Source organism: Limulus polyphemus, unplaced genomic scaffold, assembly GCF_000517525.1.
Source record: "Limulus polyphemus unplaced genomic scaffold, Limulus_polyphemus-2.1.2 Scaffold456, whole genome shotgun sequence".
Classification (NCBI taxonomy): domain Eukaryota; kingdom Metazoa; phylum Arthropoda; class Merostomata; order Xiphosura; family Limulidae; genus Limulus; species Limulus polyphemus.
In genome coordinates, this window is record NW_013666066.1 from 7,657 (window position 1) to 26,938 (window position 19,282).

The following is a 19,282-nucleotide window of genomic DNA, read 5'->3' on the forward strand; positions in this document are numbered from 1 at the left end:
TGATACAACTTTTTAGTACACAGAATTTCCACAGTCACTTTAAACTTAACAACCTTTATAACACACGATATAAATCACAGTGATTCACACGCTTTACTTACGGTGCCTACTGTTCGCTTGACACAATTACCTATCTCTTCAATCTATCTGCATATCTCTTCGATTTATCTATCTTTCTTTGCTGGCTTTATTTGCCGGGCTTATATGCTCAAAAAGAGGGCGCCTGGAAGAAACTAGAGTTGCCAGGAAAATTCATGATCCTTCAAGAAACTCCAGCGCGCATGCTCCCAGAATTGCGTGACTACCGCTGTCGTAACAATATTTTGGAATGGCCCCTTTTGATTTTATTGTCCCAGTGTTACGCACTGTGTCTGTCAGTGTAAATAATAAGTTGCTCCTGATGAAATTGCAGAAACGTCGAGTGAAACAGATATAACATTGTTCTGGAGTTTGTGATTGTTGTTGGTTTTTAGCACACAAAAAATGTCTACGTTACTAAAGTCAGCATTTCGTAGTATGACTTTACATACAAACGTCATGTCCCGGTATTTTACCAATCCGTTCACTAGCGCCATCTGCTGATCCAACTGAGTTGAATTCTGCGTGTGGTGTTTAGACAGTTGTTTCAGTAATTTATCTGTTCGATATAAATTAGTGTTATTAATAACTTATTGAAAGCTATGAATTAAAAACAGCACAAACAGAAAGTTTCGTAATAGTTTATTTTAACTCATAATGGTGTAAGTACAGGTACCATAAAAAACGCTAAAATATGGTTTGGTTTGTTTTGAATTTCGCGCAAAGCTACACGAGGGCTATCTGCGCTAGCCGTCCCTAATTTAGCAGTGTAAGACTAGAGGGAAAGCAGCTAGTCATCACCACCCACCTCCAACTCTTAAGCTACTCTTTTACCAACGAATAGTGGGATTGAACGCAACTTTATAACGCCCCCGCGGCTGAAAGGGCGAGCATTTTTGGTGGGACGGGGATTCGATCCCGCCACCAACAGGTTGCCAGTCGAGCGCCCTAAGCTAAAATATGGAGGATTAACATGTGCACTAATTTAAATGTTATTCAAAATCACGTTATGAATCATTTTTATAGAACAAGTTAATTCCATTACGAATATCATTGTTGTTCCCAAGTCTATGTGTTTGTACCATATGTCTCTGGTCGTGAAATAGGAACGTAAACTCCAAGTAATGTACTAACAGAAGATAAACCCGCTACTGACAAGATTTTGAAACACTTTTTTTAAACATAAACTTCAATGTGGGACAACTAGTTGTTTTTCCTGTAGTGTTTACATCATACACTTTTTTTTTTTTTTGGCGAAAGTAAATACAAAATGTTTTCAATGAATGACTTGTTTTGTAAATAACTGTTTTATCTGCATGTTGTAGTATTCAGGCACAACTTATCTAACAGATAAAGTTGATTTTGAAACTGTAAGGCAGAGAATGATTTTGCTTTCGGACAGCAGAGGAACCAACAAAAGTGAACAAATATACCAAAATCTTTATTTTCAGTAATGTATTATGTATTTCAACTGTCTCTGTGGGCAACTGGGTTACTCCTCAATAACTAGAATTTAAAAAATGATTTAAACACTTCATCTTCCCAAAGAATTTTGTTCTGTTCATAAATTATGTTCTGGTAGTGAAACAGATAAAAGTCCCACTCCAGCACATAATGCAGTAGCTAACATTTAACTTTAAAACCAAACATACAACCTCTACATATTTTCCAAAAACAACCTAATCCCGTCCCCGAATATGCTTCCCTTTCAGCTGTAAGGGCGTTATAATGTGATAGTCAATTCCACTACTCGTTGGTGAATAGTAACCCACGAGTTGGTACTGATTAGCTGGCTTCTCTCTAGACTATCGCTGTAAAATCAGGGACAGCTAGCACAGGTAACCCTCGCGTTGGTTTGTGTGAAATTCAACAAACAAACCCAAAACTCTAGCAGCTAATACAATGTAAAGGAAGTAAGACATTATTAAGCATCCTTACAACGCCATAGTCATAAAAGTTAAAACAAAATCCCGAAAGGAATTAAAAGAAGATTTTAAAATACGAAAATTATAAATACATAATAGAAATAAGGACACACACAATTAATTGAGCATATAAAGTCGCGGGGGTGAGAGAATGTATCTCATCCCACCGCCAGTATGCTAAATGTAGGGAAAATATTGAAACAAAAGAAAAATCCAAGTGTATACTTCCCACTCAGAATGTTGCCTAATCTTAGTTGTTTTCTTGAAATATGTACAAGAGGTGTAATGCCACTCAATAATGATGATATGCATAAAAGAAAGACGAAACACAGAGGATAAGTTTATGAAATTACCATGCTAAAATAGGGGGTTCGATTCCACGGTGGACACAAGAGATAGCCCAGTGTAGTTTTGCTCTAAAAAACAAACAAATTCTGTTGTCCAAGTTGTCCCACCGGGGAACATGATTACACAATCAAAATCTCCGATATTTCGGTCTTTTTTTTTTCATTTGTTCCAGAACTCGTTTAATCCAAGTAGGTAATCAACATATCTAACCAGCGGCTCAGCGGTAAGTCTGAATACTTAAAATGCTAAAAAACCTGGTTTCAATACCCGTGGTGGGCACAGCACGGATAGCTCATTGTGTAACTATGGGCTTAACTACGAACAAATAAACAAGCCTCCAAGTAGAATTGGACCGCCTGTTCAGTTTTCCCCATTGACCACTTGAAATATAGACGAGTTTCTTGATTTCACTTCGCTAACTCAAGTAGGACTAGAACTTACAGCCGAAATAAAAACAATTCTTCTGGAGCCCATCACTCGTGAATCAATATTGGTTGAACTTCACTCATTCTGAACGTGAACTTCAACCATTTGCTGGATATTTCTCTTCTAGTCATCATTGGATAACTTTCTCTTGTATTTTCATATACTGCTTTGTACCTAGTGGACCAGATTTGGTTCTTGAGTTTGGTGACAAAAAAGATAAAATAATACATATGAGTATTGAAATCGGGAATATAGGGGTGTTAAACAAAACCGTTGTATAACTAATAGGCCTAAAATAAAACACATAAAAAACTTTTCTCCTGTATACCTAATTGAAAAGAACATGTTTGACTGTTTCTATATAAAGGTATAATGAACATTTGTTTGTATTTGAGATATTAAGTTATTAATTCCATAGAGGCTGTCTTGTATACCAAGGACATTATGAGCTATTTTAAAAATCTAGGTTGAGTCTTTTACTTTCTTTTTTGTGTGTGTGTGTGTGTGGTTTTTTTAACCACGTGAAATTTTCCAGTTAGCTTGGTGTTTGCTCGGATTCTAGGACTTGCTATCTAAACTAGTTGGTTACAGGTTTCTGATACTGATTTGGAAGAATATTTCGCCTTCGGATTATTGCGACTTAGAGATAAAGATATTTCAAGAAATATCTGTGTCTGTCTTCATAGTTTTGGTTTTCGGACTAGCAGTAATATATTTGACAATGAACCGACCCATGTTGTGATAAAATAAACTACAGTCCATAATTTTAGATATAAAACTCATGATGAGGGGTAGTAGATGTCATTTAAACTTAGGAAGGCCTAGACCTTCTTGTTTAACTGACAAGCTGTTTACGATATTCCTGGTCAAGTGATCAGTCTTATCATCCCATATTAATATTTCATTAACACTCATGGTTTTTATATACTTTGTTTTTATTGGCGGGGAGGGGTCAGACAGATAATCTTTCTGTGCAGGACAAGGTCAAAAATAATTCTGATTAATTGCACACATTCAGATCAAAACGTTAAAACGCGATATTCCAGAATCCAATGCTGCATACGCCACCAACTATTCCAAATAACATTTATTAAGGATAAAAAAACGCCAACTCATACCAATTTGTACAAGTAACTGTGTCACCCTTTGAGATATGCTTGCTCCTCCCAGTGGGGAGAGACGCAGTGACAAAATGATTAAGAGGTTCAACCCGTTGGCATGTGCAATCTTTACCTGAGGAAAAAATAACTAGTACAAATCTACAACATTTTGGCATCACGTTAATATGAAAGTCATAACTACGCGTAAAAGACCTACACGAAAAATTAGAAACATTAAGGAATATGCGCAATGAAAGATATATTCCCTACTTGTTATGCAAAGGAAAAATTCAAAGCTGGAACAAGTATGACACTGTAATAAGTCTTTAGGAGAGGAACAGGTAAATTATATCTAATCAAAAACACCTTAGGTGTGAAAAAGGTGCGGCCAAAAAAAAAAGCGGTCGTGGTAGGCAGAGCACAGATAGCCCATTGTAGAAACAACAGAACAAACAATCTTAAAGATTTTAGAATGCTGATTGTTTTTCTTCGTTTTCTTATTTAAAGACAATTGTTGACTAAGGCTTTACAGCTGATACACTGATTTTGTTTAGTATTACCTAACAGTAAGTGATATTTTTTTCAGTTTTTAAAATAAATCTGCGTTACATTCAACGTGTTGTTTAGGTAATATTTTATAGTTAAAGATGTAAATAACATATTTGTGTGTAATGTATTGATATCATATATATATATTTGAGCTGTGTTGGATTTCTGAAGTTTATCACTTTTTATAGGCTGTAATTCGGTGGTTTCTATTCATGTTTTCATACTTCTGGCAACACTTACGTTGATATGGTGTATGTTAATTAATTCATTTCTGGCACGTTACTACATTATGTAAATAATAATATTTCTAAGTTTGTTTCAAGTATTAATGAAAACGTTAGCTAAATATATATATATATATACATTGTACTTTAATAACAAGTAAAATAAAATAAAACGTGATTTTTCTTATGAAAAATTTATTGATATTTTACTATTTTGTCACAAGTTTTTAATTAATGAACAACAAACACCGCCACCGGTACGAAATCCAGTGTATAGTTGATAATACTATGGCTAGACGTCATCGAATATTCTGTTGACAGTGTTGTTCACGCGCAGTGTAGAACATTGCGCAGAACAGTTGGAGAACAGCATGGTGAGAGTACGTATGGAAGCAGTAATCCTTGTGCTGAAGTCACTGTAAATTAATGTAATGACTAGTTCAGTAGTTGTTTAAAATAACTGTTGGATTAGAAGGAAATACTCATGTAGGGAAGCCAGTTTATCTCTGCAATTATGGTGCAGGTTGCCACAGACTCGGAACAGACCTCGTTTGACAAAGTTTTCGATGTATTCGAAGAATTAGGAAGGTGAGACAAATGACACATTGAATTGATACAAATTACAATGATGGGCCTACACAGTGTTTGTTTTACTTTTAAAAATTAAATTATTATTTCAATATTGATAATAATATATAATAATTAAGCAGCGTATAATTAGTGTATAATAATGAAAGTTACTCATGTCGGCTTTTACTGTAATTTGTAAAACGTAAATGTGTAATTTTTATTAAAAACAACGTAATTAAAACGTTTGATCAAACTCGGTTAGATTTCAAATTATTTTAAATTTAAAGCCTCGGCAATAATATTACTAACCCAATATAATCTCCCTTTCTTAGCTTAGTAATATGTCATTGTACCACTAGAGACTAGATCACATTTAATATCTTCCGATGAATCTTGCTAGGACCAGTAGTTTAGCAATATTTATTAGACTTTAACGTAAATCTCTAGATCCGTCTACATCTAACCAACCAGTTTTGTCACCTCTTTTAAATCACACACAAAAAAGATGAGACATAAAATAGCAAACTGAAACATTAGTCATAAGTGCAACATCAGTAACCAAGGTATTATATGCATGTCATTTTTTTTGTAGATTGTCATTGAACAGCCACACATAGGTTGCAATTCAAAAAATTTTACTACCAATTTTTCTTTTTCATAATGTAGTGAGCCACAAGTGCTTTAATCATTAGTTCAGAAAATATTTAAAGATAGCAGATCAGAAATTAGAGTTCTGAATTAATTATAGTTGGGGTGATTAATATTAGAATTTAAAACCTGGGCTGAAATGTCCAAAATGACAATAAGTTTGTAAAAATTGAGTATAATAACCAATTATTGTGCATTTTTTAAAGTTTTACTGGGCTCATTGCGGATATTAAAAAAAATTGATAATAGCCCCTCCCCAGGTAACTTGTGTATTTATTTTAAATAGTAGAAATGTTAATAGTCATTTATTAATGTATCACCAAAATTGATTGATTATTGCTGATTGTGTGTGTGAGTGGTAAAGTTCACTTCCTCCGTTATTTTTCCAGTTTTAAGTCTCAACTAATCAATGTTTAATAGCAATAATACTCATCTTATGTATACGATGAAAAAAAACTGACAATTCAAGTGTTTTACTGAGTGCTGGCAATATAGCAAACACAATCAATGTTTCACAGTGTACTTAATCTTATACCCTTGATAGTATCAACAATCTTTCTATACCCTTTCCAACAATTCAATGTCCTTCCCAAGGAAAGGACCTCAAGGCTGAACACAATATTCCAAATGTAGCCTAATCAATGACCTATACAATGTTATTAGACATGTTTTCAGTATTTCTATTTTATCCAATAAACCAAGCTATCCCCCACACCTACAGAGATTTTTTAACAAGCCTTGTCAAATGCTATCTGAAATTACTGATACACCAAATTCATACTCGTACATTAACAGTAACCTCTTCAAAGAATGTCAAAAGATTTGTAAGGCAAGATTTTTCTTTAGTGAAACCATGTTGACTATCTAACAACATTTTAAACTTTATTAAATGATTTTCCAAAGCATGTTTTTTTTTAGACTTTGAAAACTTTTACCTGTACTGAGATAAGACTAATAGGCCTGTAATTACTGGAAAATTTTTATCACCTCCCTTGAAAAGAGAATGCATGTTAACCAACCTCTAATCATATAGCACCTACCCAGTATTCAAGGACTTGCAAAAAAATAGTAGCTAGTGACTCACATATCCAATCCTTAACCTCCTTCAAAACCATAAGGGAAATATTATCTGACCTAGGAGTTTTGTCATTCTTTAAACTTCCCAGTTTTTTAGTCAGCTCAGAATTAATATGATCAACTTGTTCGATCTTTTTTTCTGTCTTGCATCTGTTCAGGATGAGGAATATTGCTTAAACTCTCATTTTTAAATATTGAAGAAAAAGTAAAATTTAATATTCCAGTCATTTCGTATTTAAATATGAGCTTTCCTGTATCATCCCTGAAAGGCTCTACTCCCATCCTAACATTTTATGTACCCTTAATGTATTTAAAGAAAATCTTACTATTAATTTTTACATTTTCGGTGAACCTTTTTTCATATTGTTTTTGATTTCTTAATTTCCCATTTGACTAACTCACCTGATCTTCTAGAATCCTCTAAATCTCTGATCATAGCAGTCAGTTTAAACTTAATGAACTTGTAATGCTTTTCTTTAATTGTATTTGTTATATCCTTTGTGAGCCAACCTGGTTTTGTAGCCACCTTTTTTTTTTCTATAAGGAATATGTATGTTTTGAATATTTAACAATTTTTTGAAATGTATTCCACAGTTCTTCAGTATCTCCAATTAATTCAGCTCCCCAGTTCACAACAGAATTCTTGACTCATCCCTTCAAAATTTTCATTTTTGAAATTTGTGGCCTTTATGATGGTTTTTCTTGACCACTTGTTTAGGGAACCTCCTAGGAACAATGCTATTTTAGATTTGTTGCTAACTTCTGGTATAGAAATGGTTGATGGGGTAAATATTAGAGAAAGTCTGACTGAAAGAGAACATCATTCAATTAGATTTCAATTTTGAAAAATCTGTTTCCCTCATAATTTGATGCTAACATTTCCCAGTCTTTTTTGCCTAAAATTAAAACCTCTCATGATTATAACCTCATTAACAGTTGAATTCTTTATCTCACTAGAGTTTTTTATTAATTTCATCAGTTTCAGCTGGTGGTCTGTAAAAAATTCCAATCAAAAGCCTTTTCCCCTTATGACCACTAACAGACACCTAAAAAGATCCAATCTCATTACTCAAGTTGAAAGGATTAACTCACATTTTACATATAAATCCATTCCTACCCCCTCTTTTTATTATTCTACCCTTAATAAATAACCTATAACTCTGTATTTCAAAAAAATTGTTATTAAAATTGTTTATATTTAACTATGTTTCAGTTATTCCAATTAGATCTAAGTCCCCCATTTTGATGAATTCTCTAAAGTCATATATTTTATTTCTTATACTTCTAACGTTACAATAATAACAGTTTAGCCTACCATTAAAATTACTTCTGTATTTTGTTCCTATGTGATAATTTATTCTACATTTTGTTTCTTCATTATTCTGGCCCACACCATTAAAGCTCCTACAATTGAGTTAATAGCTCTTACAAACAAGTAGTTAAATGTAAACTATCCATTTCCAAAAAGCTCCCTTTTCCCAGTGAACTGATTCCACAAATCCAACCTGTTCATCTTAACTTATTAACATAAGTCTAGTGAACTAGTTATATTTTCATCACCATGATTAAGTCTCCATAGTGTCCCTAACAGAACTAAATATTATGGGCTTTTTTTTTAAATCCCTTTGTCGATCCCTTGTATTTATCAGTTAGCTTCTCTGTTCAACCCTTCCCTACATCATTAGCCCCTATGTATACTACAAAGACTGCATCATTGCTAGGACTCTTTGTTATATCTCTTGCTCTTTCAATTATAACTTTCACCCCTGGATAGGATAATCTAAATCTTTTCTTCCTAAAGAATCACCTATAATTATAACCTCCTTATGTTTGTCATTCCCATCCTTTTCTTTCCCTGTGCTACTTGTGATTTTTCCTGTGTTCAGCTTGTTTTTGTTTTTCTGAAGTACACTTCTTAGTAAACATCTTCAGTTACAACAAGTTACTTTTTAATCCTAAACTTTTGTACTGAAACATAACATATACTGTATTTGTTTTTAATTAATAATTAGGCTGTAAAATTTATAGTTGCCTTATAATTGTAATTGTGGTAGTAATGACCACAGCCCCCCCCCTCTACTCTAGCCTGTCACATTCCTGAATGTCCAGATAGCATCCATCTACACATGCATGCCAGATGTTTGCTCAAGGTCATTGATAATTCTTGCAACTAATCACCTGCAGGCTGTTCAGTTATAGTATTGATTTTGCAGATCTAAAAAAGGATGTTATGACACTCAATTTTATATTCAAGAATGCCCTGTGATCGGGCCAATATGGTATATAGAAACAAAACCTAAACAAGCTGAAAATGATTGATATTCTTCCATGGGTTTCTTTCTATAATTTTCATAAGACAACTCTACTAAAGCTAAATAATAATGAGAAATCGTAATACTTGGGTAGTTGGAATAATTCAAAACAATAATAATCAGGAAAACTAATTTTGATTAGTTTATTATTTTTGTAGCATTAATCAACTTAATCATAATTATGACTAATCAATTACTTTATATGACATTAATTGATATTCACAGGTAATTGATTATATTAATTAATCTCCCAGCTCTGTATGAAGCATACTCATCCTTGATGCAACAAACTAATGCTACATTCAGCTTTAACGTTCACAACTTATTCAACAGTTAGGAGAACTGTATCTACATACTTGGAGTGGGAATGTTGAAGTACCATTTTCACTCGGTAGGTGTTAGGTTAAAATGTTTAAGTATTTGATCAGGATTAGCTCATTTTAGTGTAAAACTGTTGACTCCACGGTTTTAAATCTTAAGCAATCTACCTAAAAGATTAAAGAAACAAGTTACAGGTACATGCAAGATTTTCAGTTTTTGCTTTATAAATTTAAAATGAAAATGCAACAAGAATTTTAGGTTTGGTTATTAAACCTATCAAAGTGATTAATTAATGTAAAATAGTCTGATTTATGAAGAACATAAATGGTAAGGTAATAGAATGCTATTCTGCCCACTAAAATACCTATGCACTCCTTCATATCCTACCTATTTAATACATATTTAAAATATTACAAACTATACAGTAATTACAAAACATTAACTACTGTTTTCAATTTCAAGTAAAGTGATAAAACATGTTTATGGAATATTTTTAAATTTAAGCCCAATTCTTGTAATTGTGGTTGCAATGTATACACTGCTCTGGCATAATAAAATTATTAGTCCTGTAATAAAGTTGACATTGAGGATGTCAGTCTGTAATACAACACAAGTAACAAACTGAGCAGAAACAGGCCTGCTAATACCTGGAAGTTTTGCCTTTTCCATGTCTGAAAGGGTTCATGTTCAGTAGAGTCATGGATATATTGTTTGTGTTTTGGACAAGGCTCACAATTATCTGCCAGAGTACTGTATAAAACGTTTATAAACTATAGTTTCAAGCTATTAATGCTGACATAGAAGTGTGCTTTATGACAACACTGTGTTAATTACGTTTGTTCTAACCAATGAAGATTGTATCGCTTAACTGTAGTAATGATGGTATCCTGTTAAAAATCCTCAATGTAAGGATTATGAAGCAAAATTTTTCCCTATAAATTTCTGGATATACTAAAATATTATTCCAACATATCAGTACTGAAACTTAAATTTAACAAGTAAAGACAAGTCTGTTTAAGTAATCAAACTATGTCTTCTAGACATGTTTTAATTCTTGTAAAATTGCTGTTATAATGAACTACAAAATAGGTCTTCAGTACACACACATTTATGGAAATCTGTGTATTGATGAAAGCATTGAAGAACATTAGATAATTATTGATTGGTTATGAGGACAACAAATGATCTGTTGCTGGAAATAGCCAGTCAGTAATCGTTTTATTCAAACTCATTCTTTTTCAGTTTTACTGAACTCTTAATTAATTAGTACTGTCACATAGTATATATACCCGGTAAGATTTTAGTTACTCCCGGATGAAGAGCTCCAGTCTTTTTGTAGGAAAAGACAGTAAGAGCACTAAAACATAATCAAGGGAGCTGTAAAAGTCCTATCAAACTTTATCATAAAATTTGCCTAGAACGCTAGCGATATTTTAAATGTTTTTAAATTAGGCCTAAACGAATCAATATTTACATTGATGTTGCAAAAAAGTCATCTTCAAAGTAATAGGTGCATACGTTATACCATTATTGGTATGATCAGATTTTGTTTGGCCGTTATATTTTGAAAATTAAACAAAATCTAAATCTTATTGATTTTTAAAATGAGATCAAAATATTCAGTGAAATATAAACCTTTAAAATATACATGTATGCTCTGGTATGTAGGGCATATACGTGTATCTTAAAGGTTGATATTAGATTATTACGGATTTGAGCAAATTGTTTGTATTTAGGCCTAAACGAATCGGCGTGTCTTTAGTATGCTGCAAAAATTGTCTTTTGCGACGTTATGCTACGACATCTTTGCATGCAGGGCAAGGCTTTGTTAACTGGGCAACATGGATGTTCAAAAATACTGGTACGTGTTTCGGTTTAAACTTCTACCGAGGAAAACCACGGAAGGCAGCCAGAGGGTACTTTGGAAAGTACTATTCCCTTTCGCTCCACTCGTAATGGTTATAAGGGCAGTACGAGGAATTAGTGACGTTTGGGCTAACTGATAATTCTTTATAGACTCTTATTGGCTGGTCTAGAATTCTAAGAAACGGCTGATATTGGACTTCAGGTCCTTCAGGGCGGCAGGTATCTATAAAGTCAATGTCTAAAGAATTAGATGTGGGTAGAACCGGGAGTACCCTTGGAAATCCCACTTTCACTGGATAGCGCTGACAACATTGTTGCGATTTGATGACTGCTTTTCAAGATAACATGTTTTTTCCACGTGATGCACTCTCGGCCAATCACGGCAAACAATTCATGTTAGAGGGTAAAATAAAAGCTTTTACATGTAGCTATTATTATGAAGTAAATAAAATGTTAATTTTTTTGGATTTGGACTAACTCGGACTGTTTATGCCGAATTTCACAGGAAAAAGAACTGCAATTTCCTTTAAAAGCTTAGTGTACTTTGAGCAGAGAAACTTCTGTAGTTGTCCACATAAATTTCGTAAGCCTACTTCATTCTCTATGAATGTATATATGTACCTTTGACTCTGCATAAACATTACTGCTTTATAATTAACATGCTTGAATCCCAGAAAGACGTTTATGTCAGTACATATATACAAAAGATAGTTTGTAGATTTGTTTGGAAATGCTCTTTTGTATCATTCCTTGAAGCTTTCTAGCAGAAGTCTATTTTTGTCATTTATTTTTGTGGTCTTCGTGATTTTTTAAGGGTGATTGGAATTAAATAATTTAGTAATACAGGATTAATGCTAGGAATATCAACTTAGCCTGTTACGTAAGCACATATGCACGTGTGTGTGTTATATCAACTATATCTGTTATATAAGAGCACATGCAAGTGTTTGTATTATATTGTATCAACTTGGCCTGTTATGTAAGCACACATGCATATGTGTGTATTATATCACATTGTTATTAAGCTGTGGGCCAAAAGTAGGACGTTCACCTTTCCATAGCCACACACTTTCCTTCCTGGTATTCCAGGTTAAACCTGTTTATGAAAGTTTGTAAAGTTATCAGGTCATCTTTCTTTGACGTTGAGGGTATATAAAGTAGGCGAACACTTATTTATTTTTCAATACACAATTTATAACACAGTTAGTCATATTGTGATACCTTATTTGTCTCGCTCTAACCCTTGGATAAACATTTTGATCAATTTACAAAAACGTTGAGATAATGGTTATTGCATAAAAAAATTAATAAACGGTGATATTTATTTAATTAAAACACATCTCACAAATACAATAAACCAACACCAAAAAAGGAAATTAAACTGTAGTCATACAACCTTTTCGTAAATTTGGTACGTCTGGCAATATTATCTCACATGTTAACTTTTCCATTACGTTCATGTTTCTTTCAAAATACTGAGCCTTTTAATTTACCAATTTAAAACATGTATTCGTTTGCATAGCAGAAACATAAAAAAAAAAAAATCAGTTATCTCGTATATTAAAATTATGTAACTTCCTTTTGTCGCACAGGACACAGATCTGTGTTTGGGTTTATCTAAGTGTGTAGTTCTTCGGTAATTTTATCTATTGCTTATCGTGAAAAGATTTTATGTCGGTGTATGTATGTAAGTAAAATTCCTTAGTAGAATGATGAAATAATTCGCTCTTATCTGTAGTTGACAAGTACTGCAAATATATATATATTTATAGCTACGTAGATGAAATACTGTGAAAAACGGTGATGCTGATTCTACATTCTCAAAGACATACGTCACGTATCTATTTACTGATCTGAATTTCATATACCAATCTCATGCAAGATCACTGTGGAGTAGTATTGATTAATCAAAATATTAAGCATTTTATTACTCCACATTTTTATTTGCCTCCAGTGGCTCAGTGGGATGCCTGCGGACTTGTAACGCTAAAAATCGGGTTTCGATACTCGTGGTGGTCAGAGCACAGCTAGCCCATTGTGTAGCTTTGTGCTTAACTACAAACAAACAAACTCCATATTTTTTGCAAGGATGATACAGTTGTGTGGAATTATACAGGGGCTCCGGTAAGAGGGCCGATAGCTCCCAAATAAAAATATTTTAACGTAGAGAACAGTCCGTGTATAATTGTATATATTAATATACCTGCATTATGAGTCTCTAGTTAAAAAAAACGATGATACAGTTTTGTTACCTCGAAAACCCAATCAGTCGGTTGCGAGGCATTTGCGTAACGTACTTATTGTTGTAATCACTCTCTTGTGGGATATGGGATCAAACAACATTCTTAGATACTGCATGCATTTACTGAAACTGATGAGTATATAGTTTCCGTTGTTAAGGAGAATAAGGTAATGTTCTCTATGGATTCACATGCATTAATATTTCTGTTTTAAGCAGCCGAACCATTACTAAAGCTACGTAAAGTTGAAAATGACTAGTAAATATTTCTGCTTTAAAGGTACTTAAATTTCCGGTATGCTGTACTAGGTTTTCAAATAAAGTTAACAAATGTAAATGAAAATTGAAAAAAAACAACAACAAACGAAGTGGGAATGGAAGCACCAAAAAGTAAGGAAACAAGGTATGAATTTGAGCACTTCCTGAAGCAGTGGTATTGTCCGAAATATTGCAGTGCTTTCCACGCTCCTTGACATGCATAACTGTACTGAACATGGCTCCTTTCGAATAAGGGAAAAGGTGAAGCTACCACTCACTAACGAGTCTGTTTCTGCTAAGTTTTGTGCTTGTGTTGTATTGCGGGTTGCTATCACCAATATTAACTCTGGTAATAACGCTCATTCTATTATGCACTTTATAACAAGAAACTGTTAAGAATGTGAGATTTCCAAATTATTTCTTATCTAAACCATTCTTTATTTGACTAACAATCTTTCTCTTTGTGGGGATACTAAAGAAAATAATTCATCATTTGGGCAAACGATGGTTCAGCAATACAGAATAATCCACAGTAATCCTGTTTTACATGGATACTTCTTTTACTTGGTGGTATAATATTGTATCGGACGTAAAAAACTAAAAAAATGGAAACGTAGAAAATAAAACATTCATCAAGACACATATAAAAACATAATCAACTTTTATGGATTCTTTTTTTCCAAATTTGGTACACTGATAGATCCTTATAAACGTATAAGTAGATGTCAAACATGGTCTAAATATAAGCCACATGTGCAAAGTTATTCAACAAAAACCTCTCAAATTTGACCAAAATTCTTGCGCAACGTCTACGCAAACAGTTACGGGATCTATTGGTCTGAAATTTTTACTGCAGCTTCACCTCAGAGTAAAGGTGGACAATAATTTTTTCATTCGGATTAAAGACGGCTGATTTAGAGCAACAAAACTATAGGGTGAAAGGACGTGCAGGTACACAAGTATTGGTTAGGCCAAACAAACTAGAGTATCAGTTTCTAGCTCAAGTTTTCAAAAGAATCGTAATGATGGACGGTTATCATTCATTGACAACTTTTAAGCAAAAATTTACTAAATTCTTTAAAATTATTCTAATCAAAGAGCGTTTAGTGTCACGTGATATTAGCTTAGGCAATTGGCGTAAATAATGATGCTTGATACGGCTGGTACCGAGTGCATGCAGGTGGTGACAAGAAACTATTAATCTAGATTCCATGGCGTTACAATAAAGGAAGTTATTAACAATGTATTAGAGACGAAATATTACTACCATATATTTTAAAGAATGTGGTTGGTTATGTAAAGTATAGGTCTGTTTCGAATAATAGGGTTGCAATCCTAAAGCTAAAGTTGGTTACTATTGAGTATCACTTTCTTATTTGGTGGAGTTTGTTGACAGAAAGTCATGATATCTAATCAAAAACACCGTAGGTGTGAAAAGAAGTTGTGGCCCAAAAAGGATTAAGCGTGCGACTTAAAGAAATGAAATCAAAATTGGCGGCCAAACTGGTAGCTACAGTAGTTGCAGAGATAAGAATTTTACAGCAAATGTTCATTCATTAGTTAGGCAGGCCTTGTATTTTGTTCAACTTGGGGCATGTTGGTGGGTAAATCCTTACAGAATGTTTCCAGAAAATTTCTTACTTCTTGTGGCGGCCATACTGTGACAAGAAGGATGTTTTTATCGCATAATCTGGTATTCTTTTGTGATTGCTTGGAGCCAAAAGTTCTGAAACATGTTATCAATTGTGTAGCAATGTTTAAAACTCAGTGACCTAATACCAACTGCCAGAAACTATAAACTTTCAATATTATATAAGATTTTTACCAAAACGTAGTTCCTGTAACATGCAGTGTCCAGGAACCGTGCTTTATTCTTTGTGTTTATTGAAAAATATCAAGTTGTTACTTCAAGTTATGCATTAAATCTATCAGATAAATTTAACCCACAAAAACTACGTGTGTATGTATCTGTATAAACCGAGTTTCACGTAATTATAATTTTTACTATCCTAGTGTATTTAAAACAAGTTTTTTTACACCAGAATTACATGTAAAAGGTCAACGTTTGAGGAGTCGTATATAAACCAGAATCGCCACACAGCTTTTAAAAACTCGTTGGATATGACCCTTGTGTTATAAAACGTTGTTTATGATAGCTTATAGCCAATGTTTTATCAAATCCTGATCTTGATGTTCATAGAGTTGATTTTAATTATATTGCTAAAGTTGCATCGCTCGTTCGTGGTGTACGAATTCTTTCACTCGTTGCTTGGACAAGTGTGGTGGTAACAGTGCCATCTGTCTTAACGAACGGAATTTGATGAGTCACGTCGGCCCGAGTCAGTCTTCCTTTTTTATAATTAAAAGTAAAGCGGGTTCGATAGGTAATATTTTCTCCAGCTACACAGTACACCTGTTGTTTTGTTTTTTTTAAATCAGAATTAGAATATTACAAAGTTTTGTAATTTTGTATATCATAATATTTTAATATTAAATCGTCGAATTTGCAACGGAACTGTAAATTGAGATGTGGATTTTATTATTATTTTCCTCAGTTGTATAGAATTGGTGTTAACACTTATTTTTACATTCTGCATATCTTTTATTTAAATACGATGTTGTTTGCATATTTAGCGGTCAGTTTGCAGTCGTCAAACGATGTGTGGAGAAAGAGACTGGAAAAGAATTGGCAGCCAAGTTCATCCGTAAACGTCGCACAGGTAGCAGCAGACGAGGCGTGGCTCCCGAAGATATTTGCCGCGAGGTGTCTATTCTGAAAGGGGCGAACCATGATAATATCGTACGATTACATGATATTTTTGATATCGGCTCACAGGTTGTTCTTATTTTAGAGCTGTAAGTCGAATTAGTTGAATGGATTTATACGTTGTGTGTTTTTTTTTTTGTATCTTACAAAAAGGAGTTGTTTTCGTGGCAGTTGATATACCTTGATACAGTTTCACCATTTCTTTTAACATAGTGATATTTTTATAAATCAAAGATATTGCTCTTTTAAGAGTTGAATTCTTTAATAAGATTAAACAACGAAAAAAAGTAGATAAAAATGTTTTATTTGAAATGATAGTAAAGTTTTGTAGAAAACAATTTCAACCCTGTTACACAACTAATATTGACTTGTGATATTCTGATGACAGAAGAAAATTTGTCTTTTGCTAAGGCTTCTGCATAGTTGCATATTTTTTTAGTTGTAGTGTACAAACTTCTTTTTCTCCTAATTTGAATTCTGTCAGAAATGTTTCAAAATTGTTAGTAATGCTTTACATGGCAAAAGTAACGTATAGCGCAATGTTGTTGATAGGTCGTGACGTTTGTTACTCTTAAATAAAAAGGTTAAAATTTCACCAATCGCTGTTGTGAGATGTTTTAAGTAGCCATCTTGTTTACTAATTATATTTCATTCTTAACAGATGCCGAAAATATTGGTGTATCTAAAAACGCCAAAATCGTGTATGCGTCGTTTTGTTAAACTTAAAGGTTTTCATTCGTCAGCTAGGACCGTCATCTTTCGTGTTGTCATTCCAAGTCCATTTTTCCTAATCTTTGATGTTAATAGTTAATCTCTAAAATCAAAACAATCCTTTACCATGCTAATTGATTTGGCGCAATAAATATGATATGATAGGGTGTTTTAAACTTCAATTTTGGCCGTCTCTGGGTTCACCCCTAAAATTATATCCAATAGTCATGACACCCTCCGAAATACCCCCCCCCTCACTACAGTTCTCGATAATTTTCATAGGTAGATGAAGTAATTCATAGGTAGGTGTAATAATTTTAGTTTACGAACTATCTGTCTTCTCTATCATGAAAAATTAATGGTTTCTGAGAACATGTATTGTTTGTCAATATTTAATTTATTTACGGTGGATGTGATATTACAGATGGCTGCTAAATGAACTGTATAATTCGAACATTTATTGATCCAGTATATGATCGAAACAGTTGATTTAAATTCAACGGATAGTTCAAACATTTATTGATCCAGTATATGAACGAAACAGTTGATTTAATTTCAACGGATAGTTCAAACATTGATTGATCCAGTATATGAACGAAACAGTTGATTTAATTTCAACGGATAGTTCAAACATTTATTGATCCAGTATATGAACGAAACAGTTGATTTAATTTCAACGGAAAAGTGTTAGATGAACGGGTGACCAAATTTTTTTTTTTAATCTCACATTTAAAAATTCACGATAAATACCATAATGATCAGAGGCGCCGAATACGTGGGGGTCCCAGGGGCTTGCCCCTCGAAAATTGGTTGCGGTGCTCAGCCCCCGGTTAAAAAAAAAATTAATACCTATACTGTTATTATACATGTAAATTGTTGTTTTTTATGGTAAATACCAGATATTACCCGCAGTTCGTCACTGTGGATGTCGCCTTTTCTTTGTAGCTGTATCAAGTCAGGCCAATAATGCCTCGCCCACCAGCTTAGGGTTAGAAACAATAAGACTTAGACATTTATCTTACAAACGGTTTCCGGAGATCTTAACTGATAAGTATTTTCTTTATCACTATCATAGGCGCCGTCTTTTACTTCACGAGCGGAGGGAGATTAGGGTTGTAACTTAGTCCTATAATTCCGGAATACTTCTGAGACATGATAGGTTTTAAATTTGTCCCCAAACTGAAACTAATTAAGTAGTGCGTAACCATAGTAACAGCTGAGACAACGTTGGCCCGGTATGAACAAACACACGTACAACTTTAGTCTAAAAGCATTTCACCACCTCTACATCACTGCATATTTCCAAAAACTGTTTTATCTACACACTAATTAAAACGATTAATTATTATTATTAATATATTACATGTGCATCTAAGAAAAGGTGAAATTAAACACTCGATATGTGACTATAAGGTTAAATATTTATTTCTAACATTCGATTTTGGTGTGATGCATTGATAGCGAGAAAACAAATAAAATAGAATATTTTAGTTGGAATCTCCATGAGCCCTTAATGACCGACATTACCGTTTTAATGGAATGAAAATTAGTTTCATACCATTGTCTTGTGATATCGTCTGTTATATTCGTTAAATTTTATTTCTTAAGTTGAATTTATATCTGAAGACGTACAGTACTTCAAATAATTATAAAAACACGTAAGGATCACACATAGGAGTCACAAATAATGCCCCTCCCCCAGTGGTACAGCGGTATGTCTGCGGACTTACAACGCTAGAATCCATGTTTTGATACCCGTGGTGGGCAGAGCACAGATAGCCCAAAGTGTAGTTTTTTGCGTAATTACAAACAAACAAACACAAATAATGAGTAATATATATATGTGTATATATATATATATAT

General features: G+C 33.4%; 1 protein-coding gene across 1 annotated transcript in view; it reads left to right on the top strand.

The window, feature by feature from the left end:
• The first annotated feature begins 5,000 nt into the window (after positions 1-5,000).
• Positions 5,001-19,282, top strand: part of LOC106458394 (death-associated protein kinase 1-like) — a 69,408-nt gene continuing 55,126 nt past the window's right edge. The window contains 2 exon segments of the mRNA XM_022384583.1: positions 5,001-5,238; positions 16,576-16,797. Of these exon segments, the coding sequence (XP_022240291.1) occupies positions 5,165-5,238; positions 16,576-16,797 (296 nt within the window). The 5' untranslated portion in view covers positions 5,001-5,164.